The 21691-nt window shown below is 48.0% G+C and overlaps 5 protein-coding genes across 5 annotated transcripts in view; 2 read left to right on the top strand and 3 right to left on the bottom strand.

Annotated features, from left to right (window-relative positions):
* Nucleotides 1-8171: 8171 nt before the first annotated feature.
* LACBIDRAFT_332552 (uncharacterized protein) lies at nt 8172-13002 on the bottom strand (the record flags this gene model as incomplete). The annotated part of the gene is made up of 11 exons (XM_001887066.1): nt 8172-8193; nt 8326-8577; nt 9179-9216; nt 9346-10414; nt 10535-10547; nt 10719-10785; nt 11176-11600; nt 11688-12041; nt 12188-12291; nt 12561-12619; nt 12910-13002. The coding sequence occupies 11 exons, from the start codon at nt 13000-13002 to the stop codon at nt 8172-8174; spliced, it is 2496 nt and encodes an 831-aa protein (XP_001887101.1).
* Nucleotides 13003-13432: 430 nt separating this feature from the next.
* LACBIDRAFT_332551 (uncharacterized protein) lies at nt 13433-16666 on the bottom strand (the record flags this gene model as incomplete). The annotated part of the gene is made up of 10 exons (XM_001887065.1): nt 13433-13858; nt 13888-14293; nt 14344-14476; nt 14533-14718; nt 14769-14991; nt 15100-15166; nt 15215-15363; nt 15414-15576; nt 15627-15919; nt 16526-16666. The coding sequence occupies 10 exons, from the start codon at nt 16664-16666 to the stop codon at nt 13433-13435; spliced, it is 2187 nt and encodes a 728-aa protein (XP_001887100.1).
* Nucleotides 16667-17843: 1177 nt separating this feature from the next.
* LACBIDRAFT_332550 (uncharacterized protein) lies at nt 17844-18645 on the bottom strand (the record flags this gene model as incomplete). The annotated part of the gene is made up of 3 exons (XM_001887064.1): nt 17844-17858; nt 18161-18372; nt 18567-18645. 3 exons carry the CDS (start codon nt 18643-18645, stop codon nt 17844-17846), a joined length of 306 nt encoding a protein of 101 aa, XP_001887099.1.
* Nucleotides 18646-19297: 652 nt separating this feature from the next.
* On the top strand, nt 19298-20356 carry LACBIDRAFT_332549 (uncharacterized protein; the record flags this gene model as incomplete). The annotated part of the gene is made up of 4 exons (XM_001887118.1): nt 19298-19413; nt 19468-19775; nt 19852-20033; nt 20054-20356. 4 exons carry the CDS (start codon nt 19298-19300, stop codon nt 20354-20356), a joined length of 909 nt encoding a protein of 302 aa, XP_001887153.1.
* Nucleotides 20357-20951: 595 nt separating this feature from the next.
* Nucleotides 20952-21691, top strand: part of LACBIDRAFT_332548 (uncharacterized protein) — a gene marked incomplete at both ends in the record, with an annotated part of 1839 nt that continues 1099 nt past the window's right edge. The window contains 5 exons of the mRNA XM_001887117.1: nt 20952-21007; nt 21065-21109; nt 21165-21302; nt 21348-21448; nt 21484-21487. Coding sequence (XP_001887152.1) covers nt 20952-21007; nt 21065-21109; nt 21165-21302; nt 21348-21448; nt 21484-21487 — 344 coding nt within the window. The remainder of the gene's footprint in view (nt 21008-21064; nt 21110-21164; nt 21303-21347; nt 21449-21483; nt 21488-21691) is intronic.

The raw sequence follows: 21691 nt of genomic DNA, 5'->3' as shown, positions 1-21691 counted from the left end.
ACTCCAATCGGTTAAGAATTGAGAGAGTTCTGCCTGAGTTCAACTGGTCATTACAAAATTGTGTAGTCTAAAAAGCAGACACTACAAAGTTTTGTAGTCTAGAATTTCGGACATCAACGTATTCCGTGGGGGGTTGTCTGGTCCATGTCAAAATTACATCCGAAATTTTGGCCATTGTTGCACTAATACAAATCCGGATGTTTTTTCGGCCGCATTTTCGGATCAGTGACGTTCACCAAGTTAATCACTAATACAAATCCGGATGTTTTTTCGGCCGCATTTTCGGATCAGTGATGTTCACCAAGTTAATCACAAATCCGGACATTTTTTCGGCCGCATTTTCAGGGCAATGACATTCAGCATGTTAAATACAAATCCGGATGTTTTTTCGGCCACATTTTCGGAGCAGTGACATTGACCAAGTCAACTACAACTCCGGACATTTTTTCGGCCGTATTTTCGGGGCAATGACATTCAGTTAAATACAGATCCGGATGTTTTTTTGGCCGCATTTTCGGGTACTTGAAGTACTAAATTTCGGACATTGGAGCATTCTATGGGGGTTGTCTGGCCTTGTCAAAATTACATCCGAAATTTCGGACATTGGTGCAGTCTATGTGGATCATTATATCTGGATGGAAGTAACTTAAAAAATTTCGGACTTCAGAGCATTCCGCGGGGGGTTGTCTGGTCCATGTAAAAATTACATCCGAAACTTCGGACATTGTTGCACTAATACAAATCCGGATGTTTTTTCGGCCGCATTTTCAGATCAGTGATGTTCACCAAGTTAATCACAAATCCGGACATTTTTTCGGCCGTATTTTCGGGGCAATGACATTCAGCATGTTAAATACAAATCCGGATGTTTTTTCGGCCGCATTTTCGGAGCAGTGACATTGACCAAGTCAACTACAACTCCGGATATTTTTTCAGCCACATTTTAGGGGTAATGACATTCAGCATGTTAAATACAAATCCGGATGTTTTTGTGACCGCATTTTCAGGTACTTGAAGTATAAATTTCAGACATTGGAGCATTCCATGGGGGTTGTCTGGCCCCTGTCAAAATTACATCCAAAATTTCGGACATTGGTGCAGTCTATGGGGATTATTATATCCGGATGGAAGTAATATAAAAAATTTCGGACTTCAGAGCATTCCAAGGGGGATTGTCTGGTCCATGTCAAAATTACATCTGAAACTTCGGACATTGTTGCACTAATACAAATCCGGATGTTTTTTCGGCCGCATTTTCGGATCATTGATGTTCACCAAGTTAATCACAAATCCGGACATTCTTTCAGCCACATTTTCGGGGCAATGACATTCAGCATGTTAAATACAAATCCAGATGTTCATGTCCGTGGAGCTCTAGCTGGTGGCCCGTGGATGTAATGGACCAATGGGCTTAACAAATGGTGTGGCCCATGGGTGCCACAGAAGACCTGTTGGCTCATGGGTCCAACAGCAACAATGGGTGTCCGCAGAAACGGAGTGGTAGGTAATCCGTCGGTCCGCAGATAAAAGAATTGCTGGTCCGCGGGGGTAACAGAACAAGAGCAGGTCCGCAGATGAGAGCGCAGCCCATGGGTGTAATGGAACAAGTGCTCGTCCGTGGATGAAACAGCACAATTGCTGGTCCACGGGTGTAACAGAATAATGGTCTGTGAATGTAAAGGCACAATTGTTGGTCCATTTTGCAGGCCAGCTGCAAATGTGGCCCACGGGTGGGGGGCTGATGGAAGAGGGCCTATTGTTTAAGGACCAGCAGGTGGTCCGTGGGTGTCCGCAGATGTAACGGAGTGGTAGGTAATCCGTCGGTCCACGGATAAAAGAATTGTTGGTCCGCGGGGGTAACAGAACAAGAGCAGGTCCGCGGATGAGAGCACAGCCCGTGGGTGTAATGGAACAAGAGCTCATCCGTGGATGTAATGGCACTATTGCTGGTCCACGGGTGTAACGGAATAACGGTCTGTGAATGTAAAGGCACAATTGTTGGTCCATTTTGCAGGCCAGCTGCAAACGTGGCCCATGGGTGGGGGGCTGATGGAAGAGGGCCAATTGGTCAAGGAGCAGCAGGTGGTCCGTGGGTGGCCACAGGTGTAACGAGCAGCAGGTAATCCATGGGTGTAATCAGAGACCCACGGGTGAGCCACAAATGGTCCATGGCTGTAATTGGAAACCCGCGGGCCAAACGGAAGAAGGTTCCGCAGGTCTAAGGGAACAAGAGCTGGACATCGTGGGTGTAACGGAATAAGATACCGTGGGTGTAATGGACCTATTGTCGACCCGTGGGGTAACGGAACATAATCTGGCCTGTGTGGCGACCCACGGGGCTAACGGAACAAGAGCTGCCCTGTGGGGGTAATGAACAACAGCCAGCCCGAGGGTGTAATGGATCAATTGTTGATCCGCGGGGGTAACGGAACATGATCTGGCCCGCATGGCAACCTGCAGGGGTAACGGAACATGAGCTACCCCATGGGGGTAACTGCACAATAGCCAACCCGCGGGTGTAATTGCACAATTGTGCGGCCGTGGGTCCAATGGAACAGGAGCAGACCTGCAGGTTTACCGGACCAAAGCCCACACCCGCAAAATTCAAATAATCATTGGGCTAACCTATGAACTATAGCCTATATCATGGCATGGGCCCAACTTACAAGCCATAGCATTGAAATTTTACCATTGGGCCCAACCTGTTCCCTTAACAAATACCTTACATTAGGCCCAACCATCAACCGTAGCTTAATAATTGGGCCATTGGGCCCAACCATCTCCCTTAACGATTTCCCTTCATTGGGCCCAACTATCAATGGTACCTTAATACCGTCATATATCAACGGCCAAAATTACCCCCATTTAAGCCATGTGGCCAATCTATAAACCCTTAGCTTGGACTGTGGCACCGTCGTTGGGCCCAACAATCAAATATACATATTGTCATGTTGTTGGGCCAATGTATAGTATCATAATGTCTTTTGTAATTGGGCCCATTGGGGTAGCCCTATGACTTATTGGGACAATTGTCAATTTCTATTGTTATGGTTCCATAGCGTATCTACTGAATGCCCTGTAGAAACGATATCACCTTTGGAACTTGAACCCCGGTCCTGACCATCGGCTGCTGTAAAATATCTGACCAATGTTGTCTTGGACAAGTGAATTGGCCTATAGACCAAGCAGGAATGACCAGGTCTGGTTCAAGCAACCATGCTTGGCTGCCTAAAATAAAAGCAAAGGGGAAAACAGATACCGATCCATCTAGAAAAGGGGTAAAAAGCTGGCTGATCCAGAGCTTATGAATTGTCCACTTTCGTTGGCCGACTGGGTAGCTGTATCCATTCGCTCATAGTGTTTGGAAGTCCGGTCTCGTGACTGGAAAAAGACTGTAACCAGACCGGACCAAGACCGCAAAAGACCGGACCTGCGGTTACGGTCTTTTATTTTTGAAATGTAAAGACCGCAAAAAGACCGGTTAACGTGAACCGGTCTTGACCGGTTTGGACCGGTTTTTTGTAGCCCCTTAAATACCCTTTAAAACGCACCCAAGAACGTACGATTTGGTAAAAAAACGAGAGAGATATGAATTAAAATGTAAATTACTTTTGGGAATAATAGATGTACCAGACTTATTTTATAGAAGCACCAATACCTAACGGGATTTAACGTTCTTGGGCTCGTTTTGAAGCTATTAGAGATGTTAATAAATTTACCGATTCATAATTTTAAAATATTGGCCTAAAGACCGGTCATAAACCGGTTAAAACTGATGCAGACCGAAACCGGTCTATAGACCGCAAAAAACCGCGGTCTGCGGTCTTTTTGCGGTCCGGTCTGGTCTTTTGACTTCTGGCGAAAAGGCAGACCGGTTACGGTTACGGTTAACGCCCCTGGGCATCAAAAAACCGGACTGAACCGGACTTTCAAACACTATTCGCTCAACTAATCAGCTGAACCGTAACTACAATAATGTGAACCCCACCAGCTGACCCCTCACATCAGAATTTAAGGCTCTCGGCTGATCATGAACCCAGGAACATTCAAAACTGTCAGCCGACCTTGCATAGCTATCCTCCATCAGCCGATATACCACCTACCTCTCTCCAGGTTTACTTCCTGCTGATCCTGCTGTGCTAAAATTTACGTTGCTGGCTGACCCTTCGCTACCTCAACAGTGGGGATGACATTGGCCAATTCATCAATACTAGGTTATTGTCTCATATCGGCCCATCAGCAGGCACCATCAACTATGGCCTGTTTGTATGTTCGGGGCTCTCAGTGTTGGTGGGTGATTCCTACTAACTGCCCTGCACACTAACAATACACCAATTTCGGAAATTGGGATATTGGCTTCAACAAATTCAAGCACAACCATTCAGTACAAAACCTACATGAAAATTTGAGATACATGCCCTTCTATAATCGTGCAAAATTTCAGAATGCTTGGATGAAGAAAAACCAAAGTTATAGGTGTGTGATCAAATGGTGAGTCAAAAGTTGAACAACATGTCATAAGAGTGTACATAGCTTCAAAGTACAAACCAGATATGTTGATGATAAATAAATAAATACCTGACCATTGCTGATGTTATATACTATTCTCAAGGTGCAGTGTATACTGTCAAATAAGAAAATCTGCATGAAATATAGCCTGAAAAGAAGGGGAAAATAGCAATTGTGCTCACTGTTAGTGATGAAATTGAAGAAAGCTAATTTCAGGGTCTAGTGCATGTGGTCCAAATATGGAAACTTCTCTGTTCAAGACAGAAAGGGCAAGAAAACCACATAAAACTGCTTTCAAACATTACATTGTTCTCTAGCTACATTTACTTCAATAGTGGATCTTGAAATGTCATACTTGGCCATTCAAGTCACAAAACTTCATCTCAATGTTTCTTTATACAAAAATAATGCCATTATAACATTCATAGAGAGATTTCAGCATCCTAGCTATCTGATCATCTGATGATGATGATGAATCACTCATATGCCATAATTTGACACCATCATATTTACATCTGCACCATTCTCTTTCAACAGCCTTGCAATGGCCTCATGGCCTTGAGTTGATGCTATCTGGAGTGCATTTCCATACCCTACTCTTTGTGCATTTACATCTGCCCCCTTCTCTATCAGCAGCTTTGCAATGGCCTCATCATCAGGAAACACTGAATTTATGAGTAGTTTCTCGACAAAATCCATTGCGCTAGTACTTTTTGGTCCTTCGCTGTAGCACAGAGTAGCCACAGTGTGTCTGGGTAGTTGGCCTTGCATGTACATTGCCTGAGTAGCTGTCCAGCAAGTGTCAGTAGTTCCAATATCTGTTCGGCAAGTGTCAGTAGTCCCCATATTCTTTCACCGGGAACCTGTAGCTTTGGTAGAAGAAATAACTCAAGCCCATAAGGAGTAGTAGTTAAGAAGAGCAAAATAGGAATAAAGCTCTCCAAGATACATCAAGATCAACTAAATATTGTAGAAGGAAAAAGTCGTGATGGCAAAGGTAGGGATTGATATAAAAGTTTGTTGCGACATCAAGAACTGTAGATAATGTCCAAGTATCAGGCATCCTGTGGCCGAATTTTGGAGCAAGGGGGCAGCTCCTTATTATCTTGGCCAGAGGAAAGACGAATGCGCACTGGCGATGATTGTGAACAGTCAGTGAGATGAGAGTGATGTTTCGACATTTGGGGCTTACCACTTGAAGGACACGATGACGTTGATAACTCCTCACTGTGAGACCAAGCCGCCTTCCTTCCATTCCCTTGCATCATGCAGGTCGTCCTTGTTGTCGTCAGTTGAAGAGTCGCACAAATACGTCATGAGGCTGGCACATATACGGTTGATATGTGCGCTGGCTCTGGAACAGTGGAACCCAGATGGGCGAACGGGGATTGGAAGGCGGGAGAGTTTGGGCTGAGAGGGGAAGAGGCCAAAGATTTGAAAGAGAGAGCGAGCAATGACAGGTTGGTTTGCAATTCATTCAAGTCTGTTGAAACTCCGACACCATGTGACAATGTTGATTTTTGAATTCCCCAACACGGAATTCCAATGTTCTTCCTTCCCACCATGTCGCCAACTCGGAAGTCTTTCCATCCAAGTCCTCTTCATCTCCAGTCAGTGCATCCCATTCTTCTTCATCCATGTTCTCCACACTCACAACCCTTTGTTTGTTCATCTCTAGTCTGTGTGTGCATTCACCCTCATCTGTATTAGCCGTACTCACACTCACCCCCCTTTCTCTCCTTGTTTCCATGTGCGTGCTTTCATCTGTCTTCATTCACGTCCGCTGTACTCACATCCCATTTGCTGTCTCATCCACAGGCAGTGCTGACCATTACCCTCAAGTATGTGTAGCATGTCTGTGCGTACTTTCAACCTCCCTCATCTATGTTCGTCGTATTCACCCCCCCTTCTCTCATCTCCAGGCAGTGTCTTTTGTCTTTTATCGATGTTTGTCATACTCCCCCCTCCCCCTTTCTTGTGGCAGTGCGCACTTTACTCATCTTTTATTGGCTTTCCTCGTCTATCATCGGTGTTCATTGTACTCACCCTACCCCACCCCTTTCTCTCGTCATCTACAGGCAGTGCTTACTCTCCTCATCTCTTATTGGCGTTCGTCATACTCACACCCCCCCTTGCTCTCCATGTGCTCTCCTCATCTCCAGGTAGTAGATGTGTTACACACTTCCTTTGTTCATGATTAGGCTAGAAGTTTGAATGTATATATATATACCTATCTCATAATACACAATACCACCTGATGCTTCCTGATCACTACTGCCATTTTGGTTCAAATAATGACCAGCTACATAGTGCCGTACACCCAGTAGCCTTTGTATATCAGAAACAATGCAAACAACATATGAATAGACTTGGTTACAGAGCGCTGGTTGTTACGATACGGCTTGTAATCTTTGGTGTACCCCTATGAGTATACAAGTAGTCCGTAGAAATTGAATACAAAGGGTTACCAAAGAAGAGACAAGCAGGACCGTGGGGTTCTGTAAGTATCTTTGAAGTTAAAGGAGACTTTGAAACCAAGTAAGAACTTGAGTACCAGACTGCCGAATGATTAGAGCGAGTCTTTAATCAAATGTGATGTTAGCACGAAGCATAATGATCTTAGGACAGCTTCAGACTGGGTAGCGCGAAGCCTTACCTTGTCCTACAAGTACTGATTGTGCTTACAGCAGTTCTCAAGTATGAGAGTAAAGTGGGGTAAAGTTAAGAGATGGCTCTCTTGCATTCAGAGAGGCAGTATTTATATACATGGGATATTCTACACCATTCTACAATGTTCCAATGCCAATGAGTCAGTATGACTTGCACATGAGTCAAGAAGCTAAGTTGTTTGGTTGCACCTTGCTTGCCAAACATTACACTCATCAAAGTCAATACCAAGTCAATACTAACTTCTAAGTGTCAGAAGTAGAGGACACAGGCTTGAAACACATGTGAATGTCATGGTATGAGCAGTACCATAACATATCCCCCCCTGTCCTCTGCTTTTGACATACCCTGTTAGAAACAATTTAGCTACTGAAATCTGAATTCCATAGTACTGTACTATTTCGACCTAGTGTTCATGGGGTGTGACACGTGACCTACGGTGTTCACAGAAACAGGTGTTCACAGGTGTTTGTGATGTGTAACAGTGGCAAAAGTGTTCATGAAAACTTGAAGTGTTCAATTATTTCTAAATATTATAATTGTAATGGTAGCCAATAGTAATGTAAGTATTCAGGATGACTATGTTACATTATAACTCAGGCAAATGGTTAAGTGGTGAGGACCTCCAACCATTGAAGAGGTTTCCATTGACATTCCTGAGCCAATACTTGGCCGAGGTCATTGTACCAAGCACGCACGTAAGGTTTACACTGGCAAGGGCAAATGGGAGGACTGGGAGGATTACTGATATGATACAACTATCCTAGAACATTGTTCTTGTTCGAAAAAGTGCTTGGGGCAAAAAAAAATCCATTTATTATACTCATTTTACCAAGTGTTCACTACCTGTCATGACTAGTGACAGTTCCATAGGTGTTCAGTTCAAAACTATTTGTGATGCGTGACATGAACACAAGGTCGAAATAGTACAGTATAGTACAGTTTGACAAGTCCAAAAGGTGTCTGACATAGCCCTAAAATATCTTGCACCATAGTCAAACAAGAACCAACTCTGTCCTGTAATAGAGGAAATCATGTGTACTGATGTTTCATTTGATGTAAATGTGAATTTGTTGCTAGCTGATGATTGTTTGTGCTGTCCGATGGTGCCCTCTGTTCTGAAGGACAGATCAGTGTCCTGATTCTCACCACAGCTCCTTGGCAAGTTGGAATATACACAGGATTGTTCTGGATGCCAAGACATAAACCAGTTTGTTCCTTGAGACTGTTTCGTTGACAGGTTTGGTTGGAGTTGTGTACGGCGACATTGCGTGACATGACTGATATCCCTCTTGGGTGGTTTGGTAGGCGTTGAGTTGAGCATCAGAGGATGGAATTGGGATGTGCCAATCCAAGTGAGCTGCAGAGAGTGGGAAAGTACCAGGTGTATTGATGATTTCACTGATAGAATGTCAGTTGATGAGGACGGGTGGTGATCAGGAAAGAGTGAGTTGAAATTGAACTTGAAGCGTGTGGTATCAATATATGGTAGGCATGCCAGTACGTAGAGCGTGAATAAGTAGAGTGTGAGGACTGCCTTTAGTCTGCTTATATGCCTGCCCTTCTCCCTAGTAGGATCTGTGTTGTGTTTGGCCAAGTTCATGTTGGATGAATGTAAACTTAATATCTGAGGGAATGGCGGACTTGGAGAGGAGAGCCGCGACACTGTTGAAAACGGAGAAAAGTGTATAGGAGATGGAAGGGACACTGAAGGCGCCGTGCGATGAATTTCTGTTTGGGATATGTCTTTGCTAAAATTCAAATACAATCCTAGATTGTCCTGCATGCTGATATCCCCCCCGAGGTTGGAGAACTGAGGTACGAGAAGCCTTCAATGCTTGTGATAATTTGGACCTCAGTACGGTAGCTAACGGATGCCAATAGTATGGCAATGAATGTCAGTGTTAGATGGAACAGGGGAGGCGAGGCTATCCATGAGTCCGCTATGGGGTACCCTGAGGTCGACCTTGATATAGTATGGTGGCGTAGTAGAAAAGCGTACTGTAGGCCTGAAACCGCGAGTACCTCGACGTGCAAGACCTGGTTTCCAGGTTGTTCTGTGACATTGATGTCATTTGTGCTGAAACATTGCGACGACGAAGAGGTCAGAATGATAGAGGGTAAGGAATGCAAGATATGCGTGGCTTCACTAGTATTAGCACTACTTACTTTGTCGATGATGTCCCTGTGCTCCAACATCACGATGCGAACTTGAATTCCTGTATGGGGCTGTTCGATGGGGCTACAATATTCATCATAGAATGACTCTGGCACTTGTCGATTCAAGCGTCCGTTATGATGCACATCGGGATAGCTTGGACCACCTGGAGTTGGCAAGATCAGAAACAACGTAACGGGTGAAAGAGTTGAGTGACGACAAGGATTACTGTACGACAGCAGAACCAAAGGCGTGGACGAGGACTTCCAATGTTCGAGAGTCTCTCCCAAAGTTTCCCCCCCAGAATTGATGCTCTCCCCATTCAAGGAAGGGTGAATACCGCAAGTGAAGGCTGGTGGGCGAGATTCTTGTCGCCGGGATGAAGAACAGCTAGCAGCAGAGCTGATAGGACCTTCGTCAAGGGTTTCGGCATGGGGGACAGGATCAGAAGGTATACTGACATTCTGTAGGTTCTCTGCCCCCCTAGCATCACGTGCTGGTCTTCTGCCTTGTGGATCGGTGAAAGGATCGAGCAAGCCCATGCTGATGTGTTTGGCGCTCGGCAGAAAGTTGTGTAGTTTTGAGGATTTGACAACTGGAGGGCCCAGAGACAGATGGTCTACATGCGAGGTTTGTAGCATCGGACTACTGATACCCACCGTGACGTTGGGAATTTTGAGCGCTCCGTTAGGCATGGACTTGCAAAGATCCCAAAGCTCAGCAATCGAAGAGACCTGCACAGTCACAGTTAACAACTGCTCACTACAATCAACTAGTATGTGAGGAATGTCTTCGCACGAAACATGGAGTTTTTGCTTACCAAGCTCCTCTGAGATGATCTCTATCTCCTCTACCACTGATTCATGGATGCTGCGTGCCGGATCCATCATTATGGCATTTCCTGAGGATTCTGGATATTGGTGCTGCGAGAGAGCCAGAGAAGATGGGGAAGGCAAAGGCAAACTGGTAATTCCACCGATAGTCGAAGTGTTCAGTGTAAACGGGTGTTCTTTAATTGTGTGGAGTAGCTTGTAGATATCCACCTCGGATGATAGTGATGATAGTGTGTTCAAAGGGCATCTGCACGAAAAGAAAGGGAGGCTTGTAGGTGATGGTGGCTCTGCAGTTGACCCGCCAAACATCTTTTGAGGATTGGCTGCATTAGTACATCCCATTCTGAGGACGTCCTTGGCAACGTACACACCATGACTTTCTGCACAGAAAATGGGTAGAGTTTTTTCTACATGGCCTTTCGTGCTCTTCTCATCCTTCACCCTCAATACGTTCGTTGGAATTTCTCATAGACGATGAGTGAGGCTTTGCGAATCATGGTTAGGGTGAGTGTTGGGTGTCTGAATAGAAGAGTCCATTGGCTCTGTCTCACTGAGCTTGCGAGACCTGTTATTGGATGGTTGAATACCCACAATCCTATTGTCAGAAGCATCAGAGGGCTGTAGAATCTTGTATCGATGACTGAAGCTCCGCAGATAAGCTGATAGAATTTGTGTCAGAAAGTTTGACCTGGCCAGCAATGTGAGCACTACCATCCTGAACCCGGACAGTAACATCTTCTCCAACTTTGCAAGATCCAGGGACTTGCAATGATTGAGCATCATCGTGGCCTTTGGGGCGGATTTACATCATTCATGAGCTGAGACACAACATTGATATGTCTGAACAAAGACGAGTTGGGGCTTTAGGACGTAGGGATCGTGTCGATCGACAAATGTATTTGAGTAAAGATCTCCCGTAGTCGATACGGAAGTCAAAGGCACGACCTGAGTGCTTTGGCGGCTGAGGCTCATGTTGGGGGATAGTAGACAATAAATGAGATCACTCACATCCCGTAAGTTCGTCGTAGAATCCGTTATGACAGTGCTTACATCTGAGTGAGCCGTTGGTATAGGAAAGCTGAATGGGATTATGTTGGCATTGCCAATGGAGATTAGGTCCAGGGGTGAATGAATGAGCGAGACTGAGGGGGTAGCGCTAGCAGTAGCAACAAGACTGTGGTTGACCGTGTTATGACCTTCTTCGTACGAAACATGTTGATTTTGAATTCTAATGAACCTCTGAACCTTTTCAGGTGAAGCGGTAACAAAGCTTCGTATACTTGTTGGTGGTGATGGAATCACTATGCATGAAGGATAGGGAAGACTCCAGTAATGACTACTAGTTATTCCTACAAGGATTTCCCCCCCAGAATCGACGTATTCCAAATTCACGTTGTGGCGGATGTCGTAGGCCGGAGCTGGTGTGTTCGATTCTTGCACAGAGGATAAGCAGTCCGTGGATAGCCTGATATACGTTGAATGAGGAGGTTCAACGTGGCAGGCAGCATCAGGATACGTACTAGTGTTTTGCAAGTCCTCGGTAACGTCCTTACTGTCCTGCCCTGCTTCCGTGAGAGGCAGAGCCTTGAGATGATCGGAGGTCATTGTGGGCTTGTGTTCAGACAGCTGGCGAGGTGGCGTGCCAACTTGATGAGGCAGGACGCAGGAATTAAGTTGATTGGTGGAAATCAAGTCTGATTGGGACTGTGCCGAAGTTCCTTCTGCACTGGCAGGATGGGCGAAACCTTGGTGTGAACTGTGTTGCTTGTGCGTACCAAAAGCCTGTGTCTTTCCCTTCTGACCCTCCATTATCATCACCTCAGAATCTGTGCATTCAAAATCCGTCTGCCGTTGCGTTGACTTGGCGCAAGCGGCTGAAACGACAACTCGCAGAAAGCAGGTTGATCAAGGCAAACTGAGTGTGATGGCTGTGCCCAAGTAAATGGTGTCTGTGGAGATGGGTCGTTCAAGTCTGAAGGATGGTTCTCAAGCGGCGGAGGTGACTTTTCTCCCAACTGACCAATAGTAGACGTTGCGTTAGGCAAACCTCCACGTAGGATGGGTGAAATTTGCTTACCAACGTCATGCGATTTGATTCTGTGCTTATCCTTCACAGATTCTGACCTGAAGCGCTCAAGATTCACTGTCTCGTTGTGCCCTGATTCTGTGATATAGGATTGGAAGGGAATGCCCAGAGGCCATAGTCAAACAGTGGTATATAGCTAGATTTGGATATCTTACATAATATATTGATCTTTTGTCTTGAACCACCACCTTGTCAGCAGTCTTGCCATCCTCTTGCACTACATGTAGTGCTTTGTATATCTGTACTTCCTACAGTATGCATAATCATGTTGGGCCAGCTGAGTATCTTGTAACTGCTCATTGCTCACTCATGGGTGTTGATCCCAGATCCACCCATTCTTGCCTCCTCCTTCCCTCTTGGCTTCAGCTATGCGAGAAGTTCAGAGTGAATGCTTCACAGATTCGCTTGAATTGCGTGGGACAGCCTATGCTGCTAGAATTATGTATCAATTACCCTAACTGACCATTTACCTGATGCATCAATTCCCCTAACTGCCGAGTCTGCTAGTTAGCTACCAGAGCCTAACTACTACAGAACAGTGTGCTAATGGCTTCGTCATTGCTGCCAGGGTCCACGTTGGCACTGTCAGGGTCCATACCCCCTCCACATCAGGGTCCCTCTTGCCATCGCCGTCAGGGTCCACTCCCCGCCCTCACCGCCATTAGGGTCCTCCCCTCCTTGTTGTTGTGCTCAGGGTCCTCTCCCTCCTCATTGTCATTGCCGTCAGGGTCCATTTCCCTCGTCGCCATCGTTGTCAGGGTCGTCATTTCTTGCAGTTTGTCCCTGCTCCCTGGGCCTGATTGCAGTCATTTTGTTTGCCCTCGACATCGTTGTAGGTGTTCCCATCAATCGTTGTCGTCGTCATCAGGGTCATCCCCGTCTTCCTCGTCATCGCCCTCCTCACTGTTGTCCTCGGCATCCTCATCATCATCCCCATCAATTCCCCCCCCCCCTTTCATCATCAACCACCTCCCCCTCCTCATCCTCTGCGTCCTCTAACGGCTGCCTCCATATCTCCTTGAAACTTGTGTGGAGCTGCTTATGCAAAGCAGCCTGCTCCATTGAGTAGGCCTGAAGGCCCTCCAGACAGTCCTTGTCTGATGGAGTTCTCAGCTTGCCCCTTTCCTCCCACCATTGTGCCTTCCAGTTGAGAAACTCCAACGTTCTTCTCATTTCCTCTCAAACAAGAAGGACCTCCTCCTCTGCCCTATTTGCCCTTGCCCTGCTCTTTGCCCACTCCGAGCGTAGAATGTCGTCCTCCGCATCCTCCCCACTGACAGCAAAGCCATCCATCTGCCATATCCACGAGAGGGTGCGCTGCGTGTCCCCTGTTCCATCGCGTCGGCCTCGAATTTCTGGTCGAAGGTCGATTTCCCGTGCCTGCGTGTTTGATGGGCCTGATTCCTCCACCTCCTCTGACTCATGCTCCAATGTTCCCCTCCACCCCACAGGCACACGCATCTTCTCTGGGTCGCTGTATGCACGGATGTCGGAGTCCAGAAGTACACGCAGAGTGCTCTCCCAAGCACCTGGGCCAGAGAGCGAAAGCTTTGCCAATCTAGCAAGGCGATACTTGGCGGCTGCAGCCCATGCCCGAGCATGTACCTGATCAATGACCGATCGAGACTGCGTACCATCTCTCTGACCCCTGACGTTTTGTTCTTGAACAGAATCATCTGGCTCTTGACGCGGAGGACATGACGCAAACTTTCCGTCCTCAGTTTCTCCTCTATGGCGATGAGGCGAGCGCTGCAGACGGATACGTGTGACGGGGAAGAGAGGGAGGAGGGAAGCCAGAGGTCGACGTGTTCTGGGTGATTAGATGCAGGGGGTGGCTGGAAGTGCCCTGCGCGCAGCGTTTTGCTGTTGGTCCTTTCCTGCTCCAGCTGTAGCCGCTGAAGCCCGGGCATGTACACCCCTCGTATCTGCTCCCAGTGCTTAATCTTTGCGCGTAACACATTACGCAGCTCCGTTAACAAAGCCGCTTGGCCAGGCGTCCTACCACTCTCTCGTGACTTTGCCAGCTCACAGAGTCTTTGCCTGAATAGGAAATCAGCTTTGCCTAAGGCACTAAAAATAAACAAACCTACTGTGAATCCTCCAGATCCAAAGCTAAGACCATGAACGAGGACATGGTGGTGGAGTGGAGGGCAGGTGCACCGCCTACAAGCAACGACTCCTCCTCTGCAGCAAACTCCTTCTGAATTTCTGCCTCAGTCAGGCCTGTTCGAGGAAGCCATGTCAGGAAGGAGGGGGGTGAGATAAACGTAAAGATGTACAAAGTCCGCGGGTGATAAACAGATTCTCTGCCTGCTTTGTGTACGTCGCCCTATCCCAATCCTTGCACAGCTTCGTCCACTCAGCAGCCAATTCCTTTGGAAGGGTGTTGGTGAACCCTCGATGGCCTTCGACCTGAACGTTTCTCTGTCGGATGGCGGTCCTATATTTTTTCATCAATGTTTTACCTGTACAATGGAGTCAGCAGTGAATTTAATGATTTTGAAGAAATTCTTACCCATGCCACAATACTTTAGCCAATTCCAAAAGCCAAGATGGTTGTCGATAACATCTTGACGTGAACCAGGGCCCTGCATCTTCGTAGCATTACCCAAGGCGTTATTTGCTGCCCATATTTGCTCACAGCCCTCTCCATTCGTGAGCCCCATCCCCCATGAGAGCTTGAAGGAATATTCTTGGTGTTTCCGCTGGCCATGGCCTGGCTCGTGGAAAGCAGGGATCTGTGGGTGCATGTCGAGAGGGGAGGCAGGCAGCAAATCCATAGGCCAGTGGTCGTCCATCCTTTTTCAAAGGTTTACAAACCATTGACACGCGATGTCATAGCTCACGACCACAGGTATGTTGGGGGAAACATCGTGTATGGCCCTACCAAATATGTAGTCCATATTGGCATACCTGAAAACATTTAATCGTTGGATGATGTGGATGAATAAAGGCACATACCTCTCCCCCTTCTGCAGGTTCCTGACGCAGGTCGGAAGAACCATCTCCGAGCGGGCACATGAAACGGCCCCCACGCCTGTAAACCTCAGCCCCCTCGAAAACTTAGAGTTCGCCTTTGCCAGGGCTTGAAAGCCCACACACGTACTTATCTGGGTAGCTGTTAGGGTTATCAAAGAAAGGTGGGGCAAGGACCACCTACATCTGCATCACTTGCCCAAGACAACACATAGGAGTCATACCCTTCGCGTGGCACCATGTACGCCATCCCAATACCCAGGCCTGGATCACTGGAGAAGGAGGACACTAGCTGATTTTTGAGACAAAAGTTGGCATCCATGGAGTAGGTCAGAAAGTATAAGAACCTGTAAATCAATCAGAACCAGCCCCATTGTTAAACGCCGTGCATACATACCTAAGAGATTCTGGTGCCTTGTCCCATCCATCAGGAAGGTTGACTCCTGGGCGAGGACAGTGGGGGCAGCTCAAGCCCAGAGCGCCCTCCCCCACCCCCTCAACCCCTGCCGGGTCATGACCCACACCTCCCCTCTTCAACATCTTAAGGTGTCGAAATTGAAGAACCATCCACAGAAGTGGCTGATATCTCGAAGTTGGCATGCTGAGGCCTGTGTTGCTGGTCAATTTCTCCAGCGTCCGGTAGAAGTCGTAAGTCGAACCCTTTGTGGTCAATGCGAGCAGATGGAGTAGCTGTAAAAGAGCGAAGGAGGCGCAAGTCTTAGGTATTTTTTGACTGGCTGGATAAAGCCCATGCCAAAGGAGCTGAATGTGCTTTGGCACAGCGCATAAACAGCTGCAATAGTCGAAGGCCACGTTGTGGATGCCGTTTGTATGGAGAATGCGAAGGTCTTGGTGGCAGGGCTCAGCATTGGTGCACGTCAATCGTGTGTGGTTCAGCTGGATGCGTAACCTGAGGCTCTTCAGGCTTGTCTTGATAAAGTAATGACCACTCCACTTCTACGGCCCAGTAAATTAATGGAAAGAACGGCTGAGTGAAACTGGATGAACCTCTATATGATGCAACGGCAGACAACGGTGGCGTCGAACACAACACAAGGCGCATACGAGGTCAGGTAGGCAGCAGTCAGAACAGCGATGGTCAGGGGTGCCAGGTGAGGCAACTCTGTGAGCAACACAATCCGGGCAAGCCCTCTCCCATCGAAAATCCCCTCAGCCCTCCCATCGAATAAACTCATCAAGGTACTCCGTTCGATGTCTTTCCTTCCAGACGAGATGTGGGCGCTTCTGGATGGAAATTAGAAAGGCAATTTGAAGGGAAGTGGAAGGGCTGCTTACTGATAGCCTGCTCCTGGCTTTCTTCTTCTTTTTCTGGACCTCTGGCGGCCCTCTGTCCTCCATCACGTCCCCCTCCATCGCTTCCTTGTACCACTCTGATCCCGGGTCCAGCCCAAACTCATTATCGTCAGCCACCCACATCATTTCCCCCATTTGAGCGGTATGTGGTGTCTCCGAGACGAGTCGATGAGAAGTATTAAATTGAGTTTCACGGGAGTTTATGACATCCAAGTCATCGTTGAGCGGGAGTCGGTCATGATAGATGCCTGTCTGTCAGCGCTTGGAAGGGCGACTTCCATTGGCGTTTCTGCCACGATTGAAACGAGCGGTATTGGACATTTTCTCAGTATGTACTTGGAACGTACTCTGATTATAGTGACTGTGACATTCACATGACAAATCATGTGAAATACACATACCGTGTTTTTTGTTGAACTCTCCAAATTTTGGCCACTTCCCTTCAGCCCCCATCCTCAACTTATAACATGTTTCAACGTGTCCAGACGTTCCGTTAATCTGGTGAGCGCCTCATTTGTACCTTTTGCCCCCTTCCCCACCCACTCCTAGTGAATACTCTGAGCCCAGGGAATCCACTCAGGACTGGGTGTCCTTGTGGATGACAGTGAATACTCCGCGCCCGGGGAATACACTTGATTCTGCAATTTTTTTTTCCCTGCGCCTTTTTTCCGTTGAGCATTCGGTAGACCGTTGACCTTTTTTACAGGCCTGATGTCATTCAAGATGACGGTACTACTGCCCCATGACCAATTCTGCTTCTCGAAACTCCTCATCGACAGCATCCAGCTTGAGGAGGGTTTTATGTATTTGTTCGGCTCTTCACCTCTTACCTCTCCCGAGCACTCTCTCCCTCCCTCCTCCGCATCCTCGCCTCTTTCTACCCCACCCACCTCACCATTGTCATCACCGCGATTGCTCGCTTTTCCCATCATGACCAATGACGACAACGTGCCACTGCAGTCTCTGCCATCGCAGTCTATGGCACCTGTCCAACTTGGCCCACCAAACCGACCCACGCATGCAAAGCGCCAGGGCCACGCCGATCGGACAGTACTTTACAGTGCCCCTCCCATTCCTGCAGGAATCCACAGGAATCCACAGGAATCCACAGGATTCCACAGGAATGGAACAGGATTCCACAGGAATGGGACCGGAATCCACAGGAATTCCACTGGAATAGGACTGGACAGAGTAAGGTTGAAAAACCATGTAAATTTACCCCCATATTCTGATCAGCTTTTTATCATGTGACTGAATCTGTATTTATTCAACTCCAAGCTTATCCTGATAACTTAGTACCTTATAGAACCCACATCTAGTGAAGCAATAAGTTCATAGGTCAAATTATAATGTATTTAATAAGGACATAACATGTATTTTACTACGTAATATTAAAGGAGGGGGAGAGGGACAAGGAAAGGTAGTAGGGACAAGGAGGGGGGGTAGGGACAAGGAAGGAGCAAGGGACATGGCAATGGAGAAGGAAAGGGGTGGGTAGAGACACAGAGGGAGTGATGGGGAGAGTGTGTGGTAGAGGGAGGGGCGGGAAGAGTGGTGAGGAGAGTGTGTGGTGGAAAGGGGGACCGATGGAGTGGGGAGAGTGTGGTGGGGACTCACGTTGTCGACGTCGCGTGTCGTCGTCGCGTTGTCGTTGTCGTTGTCCTCACGTGTTGTCGTCGTCGCGTTGTCGTTGTCGTTGTCCTCACGTGTCGTCGTTGTCGCGTTGTCGTTGTCGCGTGTCGTCGTCTCGTTGTCGTCGTCGCGTGTCGTCGTCGTCGTGTGTCGTTGTTGCGTTGTCGTGGTCGTTGTCGTGGGCGCTCGTCGCTGAGCTGTAGGATGGTGGAGCTGGGCGCTGGGCGTTGTTCGTGGGCGCTGCACGTTTTTTCATGGCCGGCGGGGCATGTTTGTGGGCGGTGTGCGACGTGGCACCTGGAAATTGAGCACTGGGGGTCGAGGGGGCTTGCCACGTCGACGTGGCACCTGGATGGTGAGCAGTGGGGCGGTGAGGGGGCCGTTTACTCACTTGGGTGGCCCAAATCAACCGGACGGTGACGATACCACGTCGTCACCGTCAGACGACGTGGTACGTCGCCACGTTGCATCGGCGTCGTCCGGTTGTGCGTCGTCGTCGTCCCGTTGTGCGTCCTCGTCTCATTTGGCGTCGTTGCGTCGTTGCCACGTCACCGATAGCGACGTGGCGGCGTTGCAGGGGGTTGTTTCGTGGCCGTTGTTTGCTGATGTGGCGTCGTCGTGGTTGTCGCTGTCGTCACTGTTGTTGTAGGTGGGCGGTCGACGTCGCAGAGAAGAGGATGTGGGTGGGGGGTGGAAAGGAATGAGTTTGTTTGGTTGTATTCTTTGTTTATTTCCCTTGTGTTACCAAACAAAGCCAACACGAATTCCGGTGGATTCCGTTCCTGCGAATTCCGCGGAACATTCCGGTGTCAATTCCGGAATGCCCAAATTCCGCCGGAATGGTAAGGCACCGGAATGATGAAAATAGCAGGTCTCCCTGCCAAATTTCATTCCTCCGGAATCCACCGGAATCCGCCGGAATGACCGGATTCCTGCAGGAATTAGGGGGGCACTGATAAGACCTCCGATCGGAGGTGAAAAAGAGAAAGAGAGAGGGAGGCTGCAAAGTTAGAAAGCCAGGAACGAATTCATCCATACAAGCCTCGCCCAGCTACGGTGAAGAAGCATGTCAAGTCCTCCAAACCGCGCCTCACAAAGTACAACAGCGACACGATTCCCATCATGTCTTCGGGCTACATAGCTCTTCCTGGGCCCAAATCGTCATCCAAGTTTCCCCTTGAGCAGCTGGTTGGGCCTCAGTCGCGGTTTAAGATGCAGAAGGTCGTTTGGGATGGCACGTAGGTTTCTCCACGTTGCTATTCGATGGATCGTTATTGACCCCCACCCAATAGATTCTCCATACCCATCGTCGACGAAGGTGGTCGATACATCGGGCTCTGTGCCGGCTCTGATGCCTCCAATTGGCCAGACACGCATCAGTCTGCTGCCACTGCTCTGGAGGAAACTCGAGGAGGGGTGTCCTGGGGAAAAGAGGATAGGCGGCATAGGCATGGGACCTTCTTTGCACGTAACGTTGGTATCTCACATGGGGGTGGACAGACTAGGCCCATGGTTTTGCATCACAATGCCCCCGACGATGCAGTTCTCTCTGGGCTCCTGAAACACCCCTCATTCGTTCGAATGGCTGGACATGCGTCAGGTAGGCAAACAGAGCACCCTCTCACAACGTGATACTCACCTCTCCGGCCAGGAATTTTTGCCACGTGGGCACCTAGGCTCCACTCCTACTACGCCGACCACCTACAGAAGCTCCTGGACCACGACAAGACCCTCACCTGTAACTTTGAAAACAGCGTCTTTGCCACCTGTGCCTTCAACTTTGGCCTGCAAACCATATGCCATTGACATCGCGACCACGCCAACCTACCCTTTGGCTGGTGTGCCATCACGGCGCTTGGTAACTATGACTACAAAAAGGGCAGCCACTTGGTTCTCTGGGACCTTGGATTGGTCATTGAGTTCCCCCCCGGATCCACAATCTTTATTCCTTTGGCGTTGTTAGACCATTCCAACGCCTCGATTCAGAAGGAAGAGCAACGCTATTCCTTTATGCAGTATACGGCTGGGGGGACATTTCAGTGGGTTGATTACGGGTTCCAAAAGGCAGACGAATACCTTGCGTCTCTGTCTGAGGAGGAGCAGCAGGCAGCAGCTGAAGAAGGTCGTGATCGATTGGCGTTTGGACTCTCTCTTTTTTCCACCATCAATGAATTTCAATAGCCCTGTAAACACGACGCAGCTGTATATACCATTTAGCATGTACATATTGCAATGCCCTTTTCCTTGAATCCATGCAGATGAACTTAATGGGTGAATGGCTTGAACGTATACAATAGAACTGAGAGTACTGAGAGACTAGCTACTTAATTTTCCTTGAATCCATGCAGATGAACTTAATGGGTGAATGGCTTGCACGTATACAATAGAACTGAGAGCACTGAGAGACTAGCTACTTAATGAACTTCGGCTGCAGAATACCCAGGCAGATCACGCGAGAGCCTCAAGTCAACGCTTCAACACTCTTCTTCCTACCAAATGGATGATATATAAAATTCTATAGTCACCTCCGCTATCCTCTAGATATTTAATTGTCCTGTTCTACACCGTTCTACATGTTCCAGTGTGGATAGCATTAAGTTCTCGCGAAATCACTCGAAATCTCGCGAAATCATTTGAGATCTCAAAAAACGATCCTTCCGAATCTGACGGGGATATCTGCGGCTGAATCTGCAACAGTCGTGGCCCTCGCAGTGGACCCTTCAGACCAGATAATATATATATATTGGTTTGATGAGACAAGCCCACATAAGCGATCATGGGTAAGGCAGCTCATCCCAACCACAAAGATCACTGTGTCGTTTATTATTATCGGTGCGCCCCATTCATTTTCTGAGCACACCTTTCTCCTGAGTGGCTAAAAAACTGCAGAAACCAAGAGGCTCTACAAAGAAAGGCCTGGGAAAGAGCTCAACGGTACGTCATAACGTGGCCGAAGAATGGGGCGGAAGGCACTCACATGCTGTTACAGTTTGAGGGAGTACCGGCGACAAAATGAGACACCAGAAGAAGCAGATGCCAGGAAGGCGAGACATAGAGCTGCAGCGGCCAAGTACCGAGGGACCCACCAGGCCCAAATAAATTTTCGGGTGTGGCAGCGAGATCCTAAGTAAGTTAGACAAATTTTATTTGAATTGTTCTGAAAGGGTTTTAGAAATGCCGAGAAGCTGCGTGTTTCGGCAAAGGAACTCGCCCCAATACTGGCTGCCATGGATGGAGCTAGCGAAAGCCTTGAATCTGGAAACTCAGCCGATAGTGAATAAAAGGTTTCTGCACTTGGTATAGTCTAGCACGGTGAGCAGTTGGGGTGGTGGCAGTGTGTTGATAACTTGATACTTGGCTGAAACATGTTCAATTTTCGGTGGCGGAGTAGTGCAGGATCTGATTACTTGGCAGTTCAGATGAAGTACACCAAAAAAAGATTTATTGAGTAGAGGATGGGTATCTAGCAAATTCAAACAGGGGCAGTCACATTGGAGTAGATTCAGGCAGGGACAA

This window comes from Laccaria bicolor, genomic scaffold, assembly GCF_000143565.1.
Source record: "Laccaria bicolor S238N-H82 LACBIscaffold_42 genomic scaffold, whole genome shotgun sequence".
NCBI classification, from domain to species: Eukaryota; Fungi; Basidiomycota; class Agaricomycetes; order Agaricales; family Hydnangiaceae; genus Laccaria; species Laccaria bicolor.
This window is presented reverse-complemented; position numbering and strand designations above follow the sequence as displayed.